Consider the following 21,169-nt stretch of genomic DNA (forward strand, 5'->3'; position numbering starts at 1 on the left):
AAGGCACTCCTCAGTAAAAAGGCACATCACAGCCCACTTGGAGTTTGCCAAAAGGCACCTAAAGGACACTGACCATGAGAAACAAAATTCCCTGGTCTGATGAAAGCAATATTGAACTCTTGGCCTGAATGCCAAGCGTCACATCTGGAGGACACCTGGCACCATCCCTACGGTGAAGCATGGTGGTGGCGGCATTATGCTATGGGGATGTTTTTCAGCAGCGGGGGACTGGCAGATGAGTCAGGATCGAGGGAAAGAACAACAGCGCAAAGTACATTGAGATCCTTGATGAAAACCTGCTCCAGAGCACTCAGGACCTCAGACTGGGGTGAAGGTTCACCTTCCATCAGCACAATGACTAAGCACACAGCCAACACAACACAGTAGTGGCTTCTAGACAAGTCTCTGAATGTCCTTGAGTGGACCAGCCAAAGCGCGGAATTGAACATGATCGAACATCTCTGGAGAGACTAGAAAATAGCTGTTGCGGTGATGCTCCCCATCCAACCTGAAAGAGCTGAAAGAGAAGAATGGGAGAAACTCTCCAAATAAAGGTGTGCGAAGCTTGTAGAGTCATACCCAAGAAGACTCGGAGCTGTAGTCACTGCCAAAGGTGTTTCAACAAAGAACTGAGTAAAGGGTTCAAATACGTGACATTTTGGGTTCAATGTGACATTTTGTTATTATGTGGCATTTTGTGTAGATTGAGGGAAAAAAACAATTTAATCAATTTTAGAACAAGGCTGTAATGTAACAAAATGTGGGGTAAAGTTAAGGGGTATGAATACTTTCCAAATGCATTGTACGTAAAACCGAAAAACTATCAAAAGCCAGCATTTCAAATACAAAATTGGATTTCACTCGTGGAGTGCCGTTGTTTCAACAATGCGCTAAGACAATTTGTACAATTGTTTGACAAAAATAGGTTCATCAGAAACTTTTTTCTTTCTAGTAAGGTAATAGCAATCAAAACATCTGGCCTGCATGGACATCTGTAGAATGACATGGAAGGAGTGCTATTTGGTAAGCTCCTTGCTTCTTTGTCAATGCACGCTGTCAATACATTCTCCGCAGGTCATCAGTCTCTCCATTCTCTATTCAACAATTTATAAATTGTCACCCATCAGACCATTGTCAATTTAATGTTGTCTTTAGGCCACATCTATTACTATATGTGTGGAATTAGTTTCAATATTGTTTGAGTGTAGTTTGGATGGGCCAGCTGGGCGGGAAACTTGTCTTCCATTCAGGTTTCTTATGACTTATTTTAACATAATAAATGCATTTATTTAGCAACATATTATTTATTATGGAATATTTATACAATTGAAATATCAGTCAGAATGACCTTCATGGCCATTCTAGCAGTTATGCAATCCTGGCACTCCGCATACTAACAATTACAAGCAAGCTAACATGATGCAGCCGCCACTATGCTTGAAAATATGGAGAGTGGTACTCAGTAATGTATTCAGGGAAGAATGTTAACTGCATTGCCACCTTTTTTAGATTATTACTTTAGTGCCTTACTGCAAACGGGATGCATGTTTTGGAATATTTGTATTCTGAACAGGCTCTCTTCTTTTCCCTCTGTCAATTAGGTTGGTATTGTGGAGTAACTACAATTCTGTTGATCCAACTGATGTAAAGTCACCATTGTCCTCATGGTGAAATCCCTGAGCGGTTTCCTTCCTCTCCGGCAACTGAGTTAGGAAGGATGACTAGATCTTTGTAGTAACTGGGTGTATTGATACCCCCGCACAGTGTCATTAATAAATTCACCATGCTCAAAGGGATATTCAATGTCTTTTTTATTTTTTTATTTTGACCCATCTACCAATAGGTGCCCTTTATGCAAGGCATTGAAAAACCTCCCTGGTCTTTATGGTTGAATGAGTGTTTGAAATTCACTGCTCGACTGAGGCACCTTACAGATAATTGTATGTGTGGGGTACAGAGATGTGGTAGTCATTCAAAAATCATGTTAAACACGGTGAAATACTGTACATTTGGGAAGTAAACAATCAATAACGTGTAAAAAAAAAAATCATGAATCAAATGTTTGGAATATGTAAGACTTATTGCTGGCCAATAGATTCAGAAAAGGAGGCAGGAAAAGCATATGCGAGTTGCTAGCTGTCACTAAGGCAGTTTGGATGCTGATGACACACACACAAGCTAAATTCACTAGATTGTGGCAAGCTAGTCACTTTGTCCTGACTCAGAGGTAGGCAACACGCTGGTCCTTAAACACAGATCTAAGACCAGATTTCCCTACACATACCTGTGACCCAATTATCTTGCATGGCATCCTATCCTTGCTTCCTTTCCTTGTTTTTAGGAATGGACACAAATGTGTGAAAGCATGGACTTTGAAGGCCCACTTTCCGCTTCACATCACCACATTGTCGCAACAAACTAAACTGACTAAAAATGTCAGCCAGTTTCCTCAAGTTTACCTCGTGGTTCATGATCTTGCCGTAGGTCTCCACCAGTGACTCTGCATAGAAGGGCGTCTCCCCGTAGAGCATTTCATACATACAGACCCCCAGGGACCACCAGTCACACTCTGGGCCGTACTTCCCCATGCCGTCCTCCATAGCCTGCAGGATCTCAGGGGAAATGTAGTCCGGAGTGCCAACAGCCACAGACGACTGGACCTAGAATAGGAGAGGATAGAGGGGGGAGAGAGGTAGGCAACAACAAATGAGGGGTGGAATTGAAGGGTTGTCAGAGAAGCACGATTGAACATTGTACTTGTAAAGAGGTCCTGCTGTGATGAAATCAAAGGGGTTTGGGTGTGTATAATGAGACCCTATTTAAGTATTAAAAACCCAGTTTGTGTTTGCTCTGATATGAGGGTTCAAATATTATTTGAAAAACCCACTACGGCCTTCAAACACCTCATCAAGTTTAAACATTTACATTTTAGAAACATTTAAAAGCAAATCAAATTTAGTCTGTTACCTGTTGTATTCAGAGCATGTGTATAGACCTGACAGTGAAATGCTTACTTACAAGCCCTTAACCAACAATGCTTTAAGTTAATATATATTTTTTTAAATAAAGTGTTAAGTAAAAAATTTAAAATAAAGGTAACAAATAATTAAACAGCAGCAGCAAAATAACATGCAAAGCTATATACAGGGGGTACCGGTACAGAGTCAATGTGCAGGGGCACCGGATAGTAATGAGACTATTTCCAGGGGGTACCGGTACAGAGTCAATGTGCAGGGGCACCGGTTAGCAATGAGACTATTTAAAGGGGGTACCGGTACAGAGTCAATGTGGAGGCTATATACAGGGTAATACGGTACAGAGACAATGTGGAGGCTATATACAGGGTATTACGGTACAGAGTCAATGTGGAGACTATATACAGGGGGTACCGGTACAGAGTCAATGTGGAGGCTATATACAGGGTATTACGGTACAGAGACAATGTGGAGGCTATATACAGGGTATTACGGTACAGAGTCAATGTGGAGACTATATACAGGGGGTACCGGTACAGAGTCAATGTGCAGGGGCACCGGTTAGAAATGAGACTAAATACAGGGGATAGCGGTACAGAGTCAATGTGCAGGGGCACCGGTTAGTAATGAGACTATATACAGGGAATACCGGTACAGAGTCAATGTGCAGGGGCACCGGTTAGTAATGAGACTACATGCAGGGAGGACCGGTACAGAGTCAATGAGCCGGTACATGGAATCCGATTGATTGATTGCTTCTGTGGACAGTTGTGGACAGTTGTCTTTCATACAGGTAACAAACTGAGATTGGGAGCACTGCCTTTAAGAGTGTGCTCCTAATCTCAGCTCGTTACCTGTATAAAAGACAGCTGGGAGCCAGAAATGTTTCTGATTGAGAGGGGGTCAAATACTTACAGTGCCTTGCGAAAGTATTCGGCCCCCTTGAACTTTGCGACCTTTTGCCACATTTCAGGCTTCAAACATAAAGATATAAAACTTTTTGTGAAGAATCAACAACAAGTGGGACACAATCATGAAGTGGAATGACATTTATTGGATATTTCAAACTTTTTTAACAAATCAAAAACTGAAAAATTGGGCGTGCAAAATTATTCAGCACCTTTACTTTCAGTGCAGCAAACTCTCTCCAGAAGTTCAGTGAGGATCTCTGAATGATCCAATGTTGACCTAAATGACTAATGATGATAAATACAATCCACCTGTGTGTAATCAAGTCTCCGTATAAATGCACCTGCACTGTGATAGTCTCAGAGGTCCGTCAAAAGCGCAGAGAGCATCATGAAGAACAAGGAACACACCAGGCAGGTCCGAGATACTGTTGTGAAGAGGTTTAAAGCCGGATTTGGATACAAAAAGATTTCCCAAGCTTTAAACATCCCAAGGAGCACTGTGCAAGCGATAATATTGAAATGGAAGGAGTATCAGACCACTGCAAATCTACCAAGACCTGGCCGTCCCTCTAAACTTTCAGCTCATACAAGGAGAAGACTGATCAGAGATGCAGCCAAGAGGCCCATGATCACTCTGGATGAACTGCAGAGATCTACAGCTGAGGTGGGAGACTCTGTCCATAGGACAATAATCAGTCGTATATTGCACAAGTCTGGCCTTTATGGAAGAGTGGCAAGAAGAAAGCCATTTCTTAAAGATATCCATAAAAAGTGTCGTTTAAAGTTTGCCACAGGCCACCTGGGAGACACACCAAACATGTGGAAGAAGGTGCTCTGGTCAGATGAAACAAAAATTGAACTTTTTGGCAACAATGCAAAACGTTATGTTTGGCGTAAAAGCAACACAGCTGAACACACCATCCCCACTGTCAAACATGGTGGTGGCAGCATCATGGTTTGGGCCTGCTTTTCTTCAGCAGGGACAGGGAAGATGGTTAAAATTGATGGGAAGATGGATGGAGCCAAATACAGGACCATTCTGGAAGAAAACCTGATGGAGTCTGCAAAAGACCTGAGACTGGGACGGAGATTTGTCTTCCAACAAGACAATGATCCAAAACATAAAGCAAAATCTACAATGGAATGGTTCAAAAAATAAACATATCCAGGTGTTAGAATGGCCAAGTCAAAGTCCAGACCTGAATCCAATTGAGAATCTGTGGAAAGAACTGAAAACTGCTGTTCACAAATGCTCTCCATCCAACCTCACTGAGCTCGAGCTGTTTTGCAAGGAGGAATGGGAAAAAATGTCAGTCTCTCGATGTGCAAAACTGATAGAGACATACCCCAAGCGACTTACAGCTGTAATCGCAGCAAAAGGTGGCGCTACAAAGTATTAACTTAAGGGGGCTGAATAATTTTGCACGCCCAATTTTTCAGTTTTTGATTTGTTAAAAAAGTTTGAAATATCCAATAAATGTCGTTCCACTTCATGATTGTGTCCCACTTGTTTTTGATTCTTCACAAAAAAATAAAATTTCATATCTTTATGTTTGAAGCCTGAAACGTGGCAAAAGGTCGCAAAGTTCAAGGGGGGCGAATAATTTCGCAAGGCACTGTATTTCCCTCATTATAATGCAAATCAATTTATAAAATGTATGACATGCGTTTTTCTGGATTTTTTTGTTATTCTGTATCTCACTGTTCAAATAAACCTATCATTAAAATTATAGACGGATCATTTCTTTGTCAGTGGGCAAACATACAAAATCAGCCGGGGATCAAATACTTTTCCCCCTCACTGTATATGTTAATCATAACTATTCACCTCCCCAAAGCCAATACTTTAAATAGCAGCAATTACAGCTGCAAGTCTCTTGGAGTATGTTTCTATAAATTTGGCACATCTAGCCACTGGGATTTTTGCCCATACTTCAAGGCAAAACTGCTCCAGCTCCTTCAAGTTGGATGGGTTCCGCTGGTGTACAGCAATCTTTAAGTCATACCAAAGATTCTCAATTGGATTGAGGTCTGGGCTTTGACTAGGCCATTCCAAGACATTTAAATGTTTCCCCTTAAACCCCTCGAGTGTTGCTTTAGCAGTATGCTTAGGGTCATTGTCCTGCTGGAAGGTGAAACTCTGTCCCAGACCCAAATCTCTGGAAGACTGAAACAGGTTTTCCCTCAAGAATTTGCCTGTATTTAGAACCATCCATCATTCCTTAAATTCTGACCAGTTTCCCAGTCCCTGCCGAGGAAAAACATCCCCACAACATGGTGCTGCCACCACCACGCTTCACTGTGGGGATGGTGTCCGAGATGATGAGAAGTGTTGGGTTTGCGCCAGACATAGCGTTTTCCTAGATGGCCAAAAAGCTCAATTTTAGTCTCATCTGACCAGAGCACCTTCTTCCATATGTTTGTGGAGTCTCCCACATGCCTTTTGGTGAACAACAAACGTGTGCTTATTTTTTTCTTTAAGCAATGCCTTTTTTTCTGGCCACTCTTCCGTAAAGCCCAGTTCTGTGGAGTGTACGCTTAGTGGTCCTATGGACAGATACGCCAATCTCCGCTGTTGAGCTTTGCAGCTCCTTCAGGGTTATCTTTGGTCTCTTTGTTGCCTCTCTGATTAATGAACTTCTTGTCTGGTCCGTGAGTTTTGGTGGGCGGCCGTCTTGGCAAGTTTGTTGTGGTGCCATATTCTTTCCATTTTTTAATAATGATTTAATGGTGCTCTGTGGGATGTTCAAAGTATTTTATTTTATATTTTTTTAGAACCCAACCCTGATCTGTACTTCTCCACAACTTTGTCCCTGACCTGTTTGGAGAGCTCCTTGGTCTTCATAGTGCCGCTTGCTTGGTGGTGCCCCTTGCTTAGTGGTGTTGCAGACTCTGGGGCCTTTCAGAACAGGTGCATATGTACTGAGATCATGTGACAGATCATGTGACACTTAGATTAGGTAATTGGTTGCACCAGATCTTATTTAGGGGCTTCATAGCAAAGCAGGTGAATACATATGCACACACCACTTTTCAATTTTTTTGAATTTATTGAAACAAGTAATTTTTTTCATTTCACCAATTTGGACTATTTTGTGCATGTCCATTACATGAAATCCAAATAAAAATCCATTTAAATTACAGGTTGTAATGCAACAAAATAGGAAAAACTCCCAAGGGGGATGAATACTTTTGCAAGGCACTGTAGTAGGGAATAGGGTGCCATTTGGGATGCAGGCCTTCTTTCCATTTTACACCCGCTGAAATTTGAGGGCACTTGTAATTTGACATTGCATACACGGCTTGGACTGTCATTAATCTTTGTGTAAGAAGTTTAGAGACTAAAGGCATATATAGTCAGACCTTCAAGGAAAGATTCACCCATTTTGAATGATATATATTTTGGGGGCTTCTCTGAGCATGTTCTATCGATTCTCCGAGTCATTTCATGTGTATCATGAGCCCTTGTCGTTCACGCAGGCAGAAATACAGCTGGTACGACATAGCATTGTGATAAAGCCACTCTCACGAGACCAGGAGTTAATAGGAAGATTACTTTTAGAACACAAAAATGTATATCGCACATGTCAGATTTCAATACTGGCCCATGTCAAAGAGGGAGACTGTATTTTCTTGAGTGAGCCATTTATCCTTTTGTTTCTGTTGTTGTTACATGGAGAAATTAGTAATTTAACAGGAGGGTCCATCACATTTCTCCTATTGCATGGTGCTGCCCAGTGGCTCAGAGAGCAGAATCCTGAGTGGCTTTGTGGGACATGTAGGAAACTGCAAAGTCAGAGGAAGCCTGGGGAGAGGTTTGAGCATCCTTGGAGGGTATTTTTACCATGCTGAGCGATGCTCCTCAGCTCGGCAACAATAACAACGGTGGTGGCACTGTTTCCCCCTAAGGCAGATTCCAACTTTAAACAACACTGATTAAAAATATAATAAACACTTACTGGCTAAACCTAAATTGATCATATTTCTTGTTGTGAGTTAATCAGGTTCTGTGAAAAAGACACTAAGTGAAGCCCCCTATGACACCCAAATCTGATTACCATTTGAATCGACAAACTGGATGATGTTAGCTGCTGTGCAGTGTGAAACAGTGTGTGTGTGTGTCAACTGTTCTTTAGATATGTCCTCGTTGGTGAGCATCGGTCTAAAGTTGCTGTTGCTGCAGTAGGGTGAAGTTGACGCTGATCGTGCATCGGTTTCGCATTTCCCCCACAAATGGTTAAGATTGGGGGAAGGGAAGCTGATCCTAGATCTGTTCCTAGGGAAAACTTCACCCGGAGTGCTGCTGCTGCACAAGGCTGTTGCATTCGAATGTGGCTTCTACTTGTGGTACTAGTTCTCTTGAAGATTGTTCAGGTCCTTGTTGTATGTAAATAATTAGAATATACTGTAATCTCTAGTCATTGTATTTCTATAGTTGGAAGTATTTACTGTAAGTCACTCCTCACTGACCTGACTAAAGCGTTGACCTGACTAATCTCACTAAATATCACCCTATAGACCCATTTACCAGCCCGTCATGAAAAGTAGCGAGCGCAGTTCATCATCAGAAACCAAGCACTGGATACAATCACATGCAACTAGATCATCGTATATGTCAGAGGATTGATTACCTAGCAAGTTAGAGAGGTAAAATATCCCAAATAGAGCTAGATAAAGCCAGAGGCAGTCAAGCTGGTTTTCATGGTCATCACCCACTCACTTAAGTTTGTCAAGGACTTTAAATGTTAGCTATCATGCAACAGAGCTTTTCGGTACCGGGATGCGCATGCATCACCCGAACGTGACGCTTTCTTGTAAACAAAAAAGGGCTCTGGTCAAAAGGAGTGTACTGTATATGGAAAAGGATGCCATTTGGGACACAGGGTCAGTCAGTGAGAAAAAAGCCTGAACTTCTGTATATTCAACTGCATTCTACGCTTGTGACGTGTTTTGAAGATGAGGCATAGCTATGTCATTGTCACACGTGTACACGTGACACACACACACAGTAGTAGAAGCATAGTAAGCATATAAGTACCTAGGTGTCTGGCTAGACTCTAAACTCTCCTTCCAGACCCATATCAAACATCTCCAATCGAAAATCAAATCAAGAGTCGGCTTTCTATTCCGCAACAAAGCCTCCTTCACTCACGCCGCCAAACTTACCCTAGTAAAACTGACTATCCTACCGATCCTCGACTTCGGCGATGTCATCTATAAAATTGCTTCCAACACTCTACTCAGCAAACTGGATGCAGTTTATCACAGTGCCATCCGTTTTGTCACTAAAGCACCTTATACCACCCACCACTGCGACTTGTATGCTCTAGTCGGCTGGCCCTCGCTACATATTCGTCGCCAGACCCACTGGCTCCAGGTCATCTACAAGTCCATGCTAGGTAAAGCTCCGCCTTATCTCAGTTCACTGGTTACGATGGCAACACCCATCCGTAGCACGCGCTCCAGCAGGTGTATCTCACTGATCATCCCTAAAGCCAACACCTCATTTGGCCGCCTTTCGTTCCAGTTCTCTGCTGCCTGTGACTGGAACGAATTGCAAAAATCGCTGAAGTTGGAGACTTATCTCCCTCACCAACTTCAAACATCTGCTATCTGAGCAGCTAACCGATCGCTGCAGCTGTACATAGTCTATTGGTAAATAGCCCACCCATTTTCACCTACCTCATCCCCATACTGTTTTTATTTATTTATTTTTCTGCTCTTTTGCACACCAATATCTCTGTACATAACCATCTGATCATTTATCACTCCAGTGTTAATCTGCATAATTGTAATTATTCGCCTACCTTCTCATGCCTTTTGCACACAATGTATATAGACTCCCCTTTTTTCTACTGTGTTATTGACTTGTTAATTGTTTACTCCATGTGTAACTCTGTTGTCTGTTCACACTGCTATGCCTTATCTTGGCCAGGTCGCAGTTGCAAATGAGAACTTGTTCTCAACTAGCCTACCTGGTTAAATAAAGGTGAAATATATATATATATATATTTTTTAAAATAGTGATTTCCTGTCTATTGGAGCTAAAGGGGCTAGTATGTGTAGAGAAAGAGAGGCTTCAAGTCCTATGTGTCTAGAGAGCTTTACATTGCTCCAGGGGCACTGCACTGTAGGTGACCCAGTGCTGCATCCATCCTCCCTCAACCTGAAGCTGTACACTTCATATGTCTACCTGTCCATGGCGTACTACTCTGACCGTGATGACCAGGCCCTGCAAAAACCAGTCCCACGAAGAGCTGAGAAGCTGATGATCTGTATTGTTTCCTAGCAGTGGCTCCCTCTGGAAGCAGTTTGCAGTGCCAGTGCTGTTTAGTGTGTTCTTTTAACCATGCTGTGTGTAGCTCCTCAGCTCGGCATCAAAATCAAAGGTGGTGGGGCAGCAAGTGGAGCGGTTCCACCTAAGGCAGATTCCAACTTATTATTAAACCTGACTGACCGTGCCATCCTGCATCATCTTCAGGCAGGAGCCAAAGTCGGCCAGCCGGATGTGGCCGTTCATGTCTAGCAGCACGTTGTCTGGCTTGATATCTCTGGAGAAGGTAGAGAGATAGAGAGAGGTAGAGGTAGAGAGGTAGAGAGAGAGAGAAGGGTAGAGAGGGGGACAGAAATGGTTAGGATTGGCCATGTGCGTCTCCTCTCCACCAATATATAGCCCTGTATATGATTGTGACATTGTCTTAAAGAGCACCTTAAAGTGCATCAGATAAAATGTACGACTCAATACACACACACACACCCTCCCCTCAACATTTCTCTCCCGGGTGGCTATCTGAGCTGAACAGCTCGCCATTGTTCATCCACCGTCCCTCTCTCTCCCGTTCCCCCTCTACTCCCGCTCCCTGGCAGTGCCCTCTGTTATACTAATCCTGGCACCATGCTGGGCACTGTGGGCACGGCATAAACACCTAAACGCAACAAGCCCAATGCAAACTAATAGGCCACACACACACACACACAATATCAATACACTGTATATGATTGTGTATTGATACACTCATTCACACAACCATTAGAGGAGAGAACAAACTAAGTGTAAGATGGTGTTTGTCAATCAGTTCTCTTCTAATTTCACAGTTATTTTACCCTTTAAACAACTACCATGATGGTTGGAGCCATCAATTTTCCCATGAACCCTTTACACCTGACAATACTGAATCCAAACATTACCACGTTTGATTTAATGTGACATTTTACAGTACTTTTCGCCGCATTTGTTGATAAGGAAATCTGAAAAAACTCTGGATAGATTCAGTAACATGTGAAGAATATTCCTGGAAAATGTGGGATACAGTTGAAGTCGATACAAACTTACAGCAAAATGCTTTCTTACAAGGCTACATACAGGGGGTACCGGTACAGAGTCAATGTGGAGGCTATATACAGGGGGTACCGGTACAGAGTCAATGTGGAGGCTATATACAGGGGGTACCGGTACAGAGTCAATGTGGAGGCTATATACAGGGGGTACCGGTACAGAGTCAATGTGGAGGCTATATACAGGGTGTTACGGTACAGAGTCAATGTGGAGGCTATATACAGGGGGGCACCGGTGTCGAGGAATTTGAGGTAATTATGTACATGTAGGTAAAGTTGTTAAAGTGGCTAAGTATAGATAATAACAGAGTAGTAGCAGCGTGGGGGGGGGGGGGGGGCAATGCAAATAGTCTGTGTAGCCATTTGATTAGCTGTTCAGGAGTCTTATGGCTTGGGGGTAGAAGCTGTTTAGAAGCCTCTTGGTCCTAGACTTGGCGCTCCGGTACCGCTTGCCATGCGGTAGCAGAGAGAACAGTCTATGACTAGAGTGTCTGATGATTTTTAGGGCCTTCCTCTGACACCGCCTGGTATAGAGGTCCTGGATGTCAGGAAGCTTGGTCCCGGTGAAGTACTGTGCCGTACTCGCACAGACACAGACACACTGGGGCGGCAGGTAGTCTAGTGGTACTACTCCTACTCTGTACCTGTTACAGATTCACATCTCTTCAAACACTTCCAGAGAGAGATGTGCCTACTCTGTACCTGTTACAGATTCACATTCACCTCTCTTCAACACTTCCAGAGAGAGATCTGCCTACTCTGTACCTGTTACAGATTCACATTCACCTCTCTTCAACACTTCCAGAGAGAGATCTGCCATTCTATATATCGATCACAAATACACTGACACACATCCCTCTTACCTGTGGACGTAGTGTTGTTGGTGTATAGAGTGGATGGCCAGCACCATCTCTGCCACATAGAACTTGGACATGTCCTCTGGGAGACGGTCCTCAAACTTACTGAGCAGGGTCAAGAGGTCACCGCCCACATAGTAGTCCATCACCAGGTACTACAGAGGAGAGACAGGTTATATTGTGTTAACACACAGTGGTCCATCACCAGGTATTGCAGAGATAATGGCAAAGCAAAAAATTGATTTATACAAATAAAAAAGCTGAAATTTCACATTTACATGGATTTATTCAAAAAAAAAAAAAAAGAAATTTCACATTTACATAAGCATCTAGACCCTTTACTCAGTACTTTGTTGAAACATCTTTGGCAGTGATTACAGTCTCGAGTCTTCTTGGGTATGAATGAAAACAGGATGCACCTGAGCTCAATTGAGAGTCTCATAGCAAAAGGGTCTGAATACTTACAGTGGGGTGAACAAGTATTTGATACACTGTCGATTTGGCAGGTCTGTACTTTTTATCATAGGTACACTTCAACTGTGAGAGACGGAATCTAAAACAAAAATCCAGAAAATCACATTGTATGATTTTTAATGAATTAATTTGCATTTTATTGCATGACATAAGTATTTGATCACCTACCAACCAGTAAGAATTCTGGCTCTCACAGACCTGTTAGTTTTTCTTTAAGAAGCCCTCCTGTTCTCCACTCATTACCTGCATTAACTGCACCTGTTTGAACTCGTTACCTGTATAAAAGACCTGTCCACACACTCAAACAGACTCCAACCTCTCCACAATGGCCAAGACCAGAGAGCTGTGTAAGGACATCAGGGATAAAATTGTAGACCTGCACACGGCTGGGATGGGCTACAGGACAATAGGCAAGCAGCTTGGTGAGAAGGCAACAACTGTTGGCGCAATTATTAGAAAATGAGGGAAGTTCAAGATGACGGTAAATCACCCTTGGTCTGGGGCTCCATGCAAGATCTCACCTCGTGGGGCATCAATGATCATGAGGAAGGTGAGGGATCAGCCCAGAACTACACGGCAGGACCTGGTCAATGACCTGAAGAGAGCTGGGACCACAGTCTCAAAGAAAACCATTAGTAACACACTACGCCGTCATGGATTAAAATCCTGCAAGGTCCCCCTGCTCAAGCCAGCGCATGTCCAGGCCCGTCGATAAAAATTACAGAAAACCTGCAGTGTATCAAATACTTGTTCTCCCCACTGTATGTAAATAAGGTATCTGTTTTTAATATTTAATCATTTCACAAAAAACTGTTTTCGCTTTATCATTATGGGGTATTGTGTGTAGATTGATGAGGAAAAAATACATTGAATCAATTTTAGAATGAGGCTGTAACGTAACAAAATGTGAAAAAGGTGAAGGGGTCTGAATACTTTCTGAATAGACTGTATACATAAACACACAGATACTACACACCCAGACAGACTATACACAAGTGTGTGTGTGTTGGTTCTTCTATCCTTGTGGGGAACTAAAATCCCCAAATGTCCCCACAAGGATAGTAAAACAAGAAAAAAAACTCCCTTGTGGGGACATTTCCCACATCCCCATGAGGACAAAGGCTATTTTAGGTTCAGGGTTACAATTAGGGTAAGGGTTTAGTGGTTAGGTTTAGGAGTTAGGGTATAGGTTTAGGTTAGGGGAAATATAATTCTGAATGAAAATGTACTTTAGGTCCCCACAAGGATAGAAGAACATTGTGTGTGTGTGTAAAGCTGTTACCAGGAAGTTGTCATCCTGGAAGGCGTAGTGGAGGGTGGTGATCCACTGGCAGTCTCCGTTCACTAGAACGTTTCTCTCCTCGCGGAAACACGCCGTCTGTGTAGGAAACAATGACATCGAGGGGTCAGCTATGACATATTCCCTACTTTCATGCACACACGGGCGAGCATACACAAACAAATGTGGATCAACAGAGAATTGGAAACAGTAAAATTCTATTTTAAAAAAGTTACATTTTCATACAGGTCAGTCTGAATGAGGTATTCCTGAAAAACCACATCAATGACCCTCCTCCTCTGTCACTAAAACCCCCATATTTGACCCTCCTCCTCTCAGTCACTAAAAACCCCATCTTTGACCCTCCTCCTCTCAGTCACTAAAAACCACATATTTGACCCTCCTCCTCAGTCACTAAAAACCACATTTGATCCTCCTCCTCCGTCATTAAAAACCACATTTGATCCTCCTCCGTCATTAAAAACCACATTTGATCCTCCTCCTCCTCCGTCATTAAAAACCACATTTGATCCTCCTCCTCCTCCGTCATTAAAAACCACATTTGATCCTCCTCCTCCGTCATTAAAAACCCCATCTTTGACCCTCCTTCTCTCAGTCACTAAACACCACATCTTTGACCCTCCTCTGTCATCGACATGCCCTGAAAGGCCACTCAGCAAGGAAGAAGCAACTCCTCCAAAACCGGCAAAAAAAAAAGGCAGACTACGGTTTGCAACTACACATGGGGACAAAGATCGTACTTTTTGGAGAAATGTCCACTGGTCTGATGAAAAAATAAATAGAACTGTTTGGCCATAATGATCATTGTTAGGTTTGGAGGAAAAAGGGGGAGGCTTGCAAGCCGAAGAACACCATCCCAACCGTGAAGCACGTTTGACAGCATCGTGTTGTGGGGGTGCTTGCTGCAGGAGGGACTGGTGCACTTCACAAAATAGATGGCTTCATGAGGTAGGGAAATTATGTGGGTATATTGAAGCAACTTCTCAAGACGGGCTAATGTAAGTACACATTTCACCTTCAGAGGTGAATTTATCAAACCTATAGCGTTGAACAAAGTGTTGTGGTGCTAGCTCTCAAACAATAGCATAACATTTTCTCACAGTAATAGCTACTGTAAATTGGGCAGTGCAGTTACATTACCAAGAATCAAAGCTTTCAGCCGATGTAAGACACATATGTACTGACATTTGTTGTTACTCTAAAATCTGCGATCTTGATACAACGCGCTGCATGATTTACGGTAGCAGAGAACTGTCTATGACTGGGGTGGGGTCTTTGAACATTTTTAGGGCCTTCCTCTGACACTGCCTGGTGTAGAGGTCCTGGATGGCAGGCAACTTAGCCCCAGTGATGTACTGGGCCGTACACACTACCCTCTGTAGTGCCTTGCGGGCAGTTGCCGTACTAGGCAGTGATGCAACCAGTCAGGATGCTCTCGATGGTGCAGCTGTCAAACCTTTTGAGGATCTGAGGACCCATGCCAAATTTTTTTAGTTTCCTGAGGAGGGAATAGGCTTTGTCGTGCCCTCTTCAAGACTGTCTAGTTTGTTGGTGATGTGGACACTACAGCCCCATCAATGTGAATGGGGCCTGCACGGTCCTCCTTTTCCTGTAGTACACAATCATCTCCTTAGTCTTGGTTATGTTGAGGGATAAGATGTTATTCTGGCACCACCTGGCCAGGTCTCTGACCTCCTCCCTATAGGCTGTCCATTCGTTGTCGGTGATCAGGCCTACCACTGTTGTGTCGTCTGAAAACTTGATGGTGTTGGAGTCGTACCTGGCCACGCAGTCGTGGGTGAACAGGGAGTACAGGAGGGGACTGAGCACGCACCCCTGAGGGGCTCCAGTGTTGAGGATCAGCGTGGCAGATGTGTTGCTACCTACCCTCACCACCTGGGGGCGGCCCGTCAGGAAGTGCAGGATCCAGTTGCAGAGGGAGGTGTTTAGTCCCAGGATCCTTAGCTTAGTGATGATCTTTGAGGGCACTATGGCGTTGAACACTGAGCTATAGTCAATGAATATCATTCTCACATAGGTGTTCCTTTTGTCCAGGTGGGAAAGGGCAGTGTGGAGTGCAATAGAGATTGCATCATTTGTGGACCTGTTTGGGCGGTATGCAATTTGGAGTGGGTCTAGGGTTTCTGGGAAAATGGTGTTGATGTGAGCCATTACCAGCATTTCAAAGCACTTCATGGCTATGGACGTGAGTGCTACTGGTCTGTAGTCATTTAAGCAGAACATATTGATGCAGTAGTAGCGAAGATGGGAAGAAGTCTGTCTACAATAAAGTGATGCTCTGCCTTCTTAACACTATCAACAAGGCAGGTCCTACAGGCCCTAGTTTTGTCGCACCTTGACTACTGTTCAGTCGTATGGTCAGGTGCCACAAAAAAGGACTAGCAATTGGCTCAGAACAAGGCAGCACGTCTGGCCCTTGACAAGGCAGCACGTTTGGCCCTTGACAAGGCAGCACGTTTGGCCCTTGACAAGGCAGCACGTTTGGCCCTTGGATGTACACAGAGAGCAAATATTAATAATATGCATGTCAATCTCTCCTGACTCAGTGGAGGAGAGATTGACTTCATCACTACTTGTATCTGTGAGAGGTATTGACATGTTGAATGCACCGAGCTGTCTGTTTAAACTACTAGCACACTGCTCAGACACCCATACATACCCCACAAGACATGCCACCAGAGGTCTCCTCACAGTCCCCAAGTCCAGAACAGACTATGGGAGGCGCACAGTACTACATAGAGCCATGACGACATGGAACTCTATTCCACATCAGGCAACTGATGCAAGCAGTAGAATCAGATTTTAAAATCAGGTAAAAATACACCATATGGAACAGCGGGGACTGTGAAGAAACACAAACATAGGCACAGACACGTGGATTTATTACTGTAGATATGTGGTCGTGGTGGAGTAGGGGCCTGAGGGCACACAGTGTGTTGTGAAATCTCTGAATGCATTGTAATGATTTTAAATTGGTATAATCTGCCTTAATTTTGCTGGACACCAGGAAGAGGGCAGCAGCTAATGGGGATCCATAACAAATACAAGTGTATTGAACATGAAGCCTTGAGCACTTATTGGGAGCACAAATCAGTATGCAGAAATGGCTCTTCTCTATCACATATAAATAAAACTACATCCAGCACAGGACCTTGACTTGACTGGGAATATACCTTCTAGCTCTTCTATTTATAGCTTTCAATTGGAGATTTTCGACACTACAGTATGATCCTTACCTCGGCTCTCTTCAGCATCTCCCACTTGTTCAGGATCTTCATGGCGTAAACGCGTTCTGTGTTCTTCATCTTCACCACCGCAACCTAGAGTGGGGGAGCGAAATGGAGGGAGTGGGAGAGATAAATAAAGAGATGGGAGGGGAGAGAGATAAATAAAGAGATGGGAGGGGAGAGAGAAATAAAGAGATGGAGGAGGAGAGAGTGGTAGAGAGAAATCATTAATACACAATTAAAATGCAGCCTAATTAAGAGAGCTGAGAATTGCGGGTTCTTCCTTATTGATGTTTCCTGCCCGTTCCTACTGGCCTAGTTACTGTAAACTAGGAGCCTCCCCCAGGACACAATGCTTTCTAAGATAGTGGGTGCATTCCAAATGGCACCATAGTCGCTATATTGGGCCCTGGTCAAGAGTAGTACACTATTTCACAGACTTGCCAAGTTAAATAAAGGTTAAGAACAACTTCTTATTTACAATGAAGGCCTACCCCAGCCAAACCCTCCCCTAACCCGGATGACGCTGGGCCAATTGTACGCCGCCCCACGGGATTCCCGATCACGGCCAGTTGTGATACAGCCTGGGATGGAACCAGGGTCTGTAGTGACCTCTCTAGCACTGAGATGCAGTACCTGAGACCGCTGCTCCACTCGGGAGTCCCAGGGATTGGGGTGCCACTTGGGTGGCAGCCATAGTGTTTTGATCCTCATATGCATACTGGATGTTGGTGTGCACTAAGGGGGAATATAGGCTTGTGTTCATTAGGCAACAAATGGAAGAAAATGGACAGAAAAGGGAGGGACTAACTGGACTAGTTCAATAAAAAAACGCTCCTTTAGATTTTTCCGTTGCAAGTCAGCGTACTACAGTGTTTCCCCTAACATCGTACATACGGTGTTTTGCCCTCCCACTAAGCTCTGTCCCCCATCTAAAATATTTTGGCTTCAACATGTTGGATTTTGATTTGAGGGGCTAATTCGATTATTTTCCAGGTGGGAGGCAATTAGGCCTGAAAATAAAATGTTGAAGCCAAAAGACTGGGTGGGTCAGAGCTTATTGAGAGGGGAAAAAGCCATATGTACAATGTTAGGGGAAAAACACTGTAGTTAGCTGGCTTGTGGAGAATCTGGTCCGTAAAATAGTTCTGGCCCTAGACATATGTATGAGAGCTGTTAATGAGCTATGATTAAAAAGTCTTTAAAGATGTATAAATTGACCACTTCGGCACATATTGGCAAACTCCTGGCAGTCTAACTTTGCACACACTGCTGCCATCTCGTGGACAACAACTAAATTACACATAGAATCGCTGTCTCAATGTACTCTTACATTTCAAAGATTGGGAAAAAAAATGTTTTGGTTTGGTTTAGCTTTTACGTTATGTTCTCCGACATTAAGTTCACATTTCCACAAACTTCAAAGTTTTTCCTTTCAAATGGTATCAAGAAAATGCATATCCTTGCTTCAGGTCCTGAGCTACAGGCAGTTAGATTTGGGCATGTCATTTTAGGCGGAAATTGAAGAAAAATAAGATTTATTTAGAAGCCAATTCAAAACCGTACACATGCACTTACAGGCCAAATACATCTAAACCAACAGTCATAGTGCTTCAGACATATCTGGGGAAAGGGGAGGCAGCGTAGCCTAGTGGTTAGAGCGTTGGACTAGTAACAGAAAGATTGCAAGTTCAATTCCCCGAGCTAACAAGGTACATATCTGTCGTTCTGAACAAGGCAGTTAACCATGTTCCCACATGGTTTTAAATTGAATTAGAATATTTTAAAACAAAACACTACCGTCATTGAAAACTAACTAGGCCGTCATTGAAAACTAACTAACTAACTTGCCTAGTTAAATAACGGTAAAATAAATGTAATAAACTTACATTGGAAGTCGGGAGTTTACAAACTCGTTTTTCAACCACTCCACACATTTCTTGATAAAACTGTAGTTTTGACAAGTCTTTTAGGACATCTACTTTGTGCATGACAAGTCATTTATCCAACAACTGTTTACAGACAGATTATTTCACTTATAATTCACTGTATCACAATTCCAGTGGGTCAGAAGTTTACATACACTAAGTTGACTGTGCCTTTAATCTCTCGAGGGTACGTGGGATGGTAGCGTCCCACCTGTCAACAGCCAGTGAAACTGCAGGGCACCAAATTCAAAACAGAAATCCCATAATTAAAATTCCTCAAACATACATGTATTTTACACCATTTTAAAGATACACTTGTTGTAAATCCAGCCACAGTGTCCGATTTTAAAAAGGCTTTAAGGCGAAAGCAAACGAAACTATTATGTTTGGTCAGAGCCAAGTCACAGAAAAACACAGCCATTTTTCCAGCCAAAGAGTGGAGTCACAAAAATATAGATACAAATAATCAGTAACCTTTGATGATCTTCATCAGATGACACTCATAGGACTTCATGTTACACAATACATGTATGTTTTGTTTGGTAAAGTTCATATTTATATCCAAAAATCTGAGTTTACATTGGCGCGTTACGTTCAGTAGTTCCAAAACATCTGGTGATTTTGCAGAGAGCCACATCAATTTACAGAAATACTCATAATAAACATTGATAAACGACAGAAGTGTTATTCACAGAATTAAAGAAACTTCTCCTTAATGCAACCGCTGTCTCAGATTTTAAAAAAAACCTTTACGGAAAAAGCAAACCATGCAATAATCTGAGTACGGCGCTCAGACGAAAAATCAAGCCACATTGAAAACCGCCATGTTGGGAGTCAACATTAGTCAGAAATAGCATTATAAATATTGACTTACCTTTGATGATCATCAGAATGCTCTCCCAGGAATCCCAGTCCCACAATAAATGTTTGTTTTGTTCGATAATGTTCATCATTTATGTCCAAATAGCTACTTTTGGACAAATCTAAAGTCACGAAGAGCGTTCACTAGGAGCACACAAATGTCAAAACGTTCCGTTACAGTCCATAGAAACATGTGAAACAATGTAGGGAATCAATCTTTAGGATGTTTTTAACATAAATCTTCAATAATGTTCCAACCGGAGAATTCCTTTGTCTTCAGAAATGCAATGGAACGCAGGTCGCTCGTGGAGCTTGTGGCTGCTGGCAGACCTCTGACTCATTCCCCTCTCATTCGGCACCACTTCACAGTAGAAGCATCAAACAAGTTTCTAAAGACTGTTGACATCTAGTGAAAGCCTTAGGAAGTTCAACATGACCACAGACACTGTGTATTCGATAGGGCAAGAGTCGAAAAACTACAAACCTTAGATTTCCCACTTCCTGGTTGGATTTTTTTCTCAGGTTTTTGCCTGCCATATGAGTTCTGTTATACTCACAGACATCATTCAAACAGTTTTAGAAATTTCAGAGTGTTTTCTATCCAATACTACTAATAACATGCATATTCTAGCTTTTATGGCAGAGTAGCAGGCAGTTTAAGTTGGGCACGCTTTTCATCCAAAATTCCCAATGCTTCCCCCTACCCTAGAGAAGTTAAACAGCTTGGAAAATGATGTCATGGAAAATCTTAAGAAATCAGCCAAGACTTCAGAAAGAAAATTGTAGACCTCCACAAGTCTGGTTCATCCTTAGGAGCAATTTCCAAATGCCTGAAGGTACCCCGTTCAGCTGTAAACACAATAGTACGCAAGCATAAACACCATGGGACCACGCAGCCGTCATATTGCTCAGGAAGGAGACACGTTCTGTCTCCTAGAGATGAACATACTTTGTTTTGCGAAGTGCTAATCAATCCCAGAACTGCAGCAAAGGACCTTGTAAAGATGCTGGAGGAAACAGGTAGAAAAGTATCTATATCTACAGTAAAACGAGTCCTATATCGACATAACCTGAGGCCGCTCAGCAAGGACAAAGCCACTGCTACAAAACCGCCATAAAAAAGCTAGACTATGGTTTGCAACTGCACATGGGGACAAAGATCATACTTTTTGGAGAAATGTCATCTGGTCTGATGAAACAAAAATAGAACTGTTTGGCCATAATGACCATCGTTATGTTTGGAGGATAAAGAGGAGGGTTGCAAGACGAAGAACACCATA

General features: G+C 42.9%; 1 protein-coding gene across 16 annotated transcripts in view; it reads right to left on the reverse strand.

The window, feature by feature from the left end:
• LOC110521031 (serine/threonine-protein kinase MRCK beta) overlaps window positions 1-21,169 on the reverse strand; it is a 126,383-nt gene that overhangs the window by 77,585 nt on the left and 27,629 nt on the right. For 15 of the 16 annotated variants that reach the window (XM_090232294.1, XM_090232290.1, XM_090232293.1 and 12 more), the window contains 5 exons: window positions 17,110-17,193; window positions 13,835-13,930; window positions 12,085-12,233; window positions 10,344-10,437; window positions 2,460-2,660 (listed from right to left, as the gene is read on the reverse strand). In XM_090232294.1, coding sequence (XP_090088420.1) covers window positions 2,460-2,660; window positions 10,344-10,437; window positions 12,085-12,233; window positions 13,835-13,930; window positions 17,110-17,193 — 624 coding nt within the window. Of the gene's footprint in view, window positions 1-2,459; window positions 2,661-10,343; window positions 10,438-12,084; window positions 12,234-12,543; window positions 12,755-13,834; window positions 13,931-17,109; window positions 17,194-21,169 lie in introns of those variants that run through there. The other variant, XM_090232296.1, reaches the window with a different exon arrangement.

The sequence above is a fragment of the Oncorhynchus mykiss genome, chromosome 4, assembly GCF_057628025.1.
Source record: "Oncorhynchus mykiss isolate SJ-2025 chromosome 4, ASM5762802v1, whole genome shotgun sequence".
NCBI classification, from domain to species: Eukaryota; Metazoa; Chordata; class Actinopteri; order Salmoniformes; family Salmonidae; genus Oncorhynchus; species Oncorhynchus mykiss.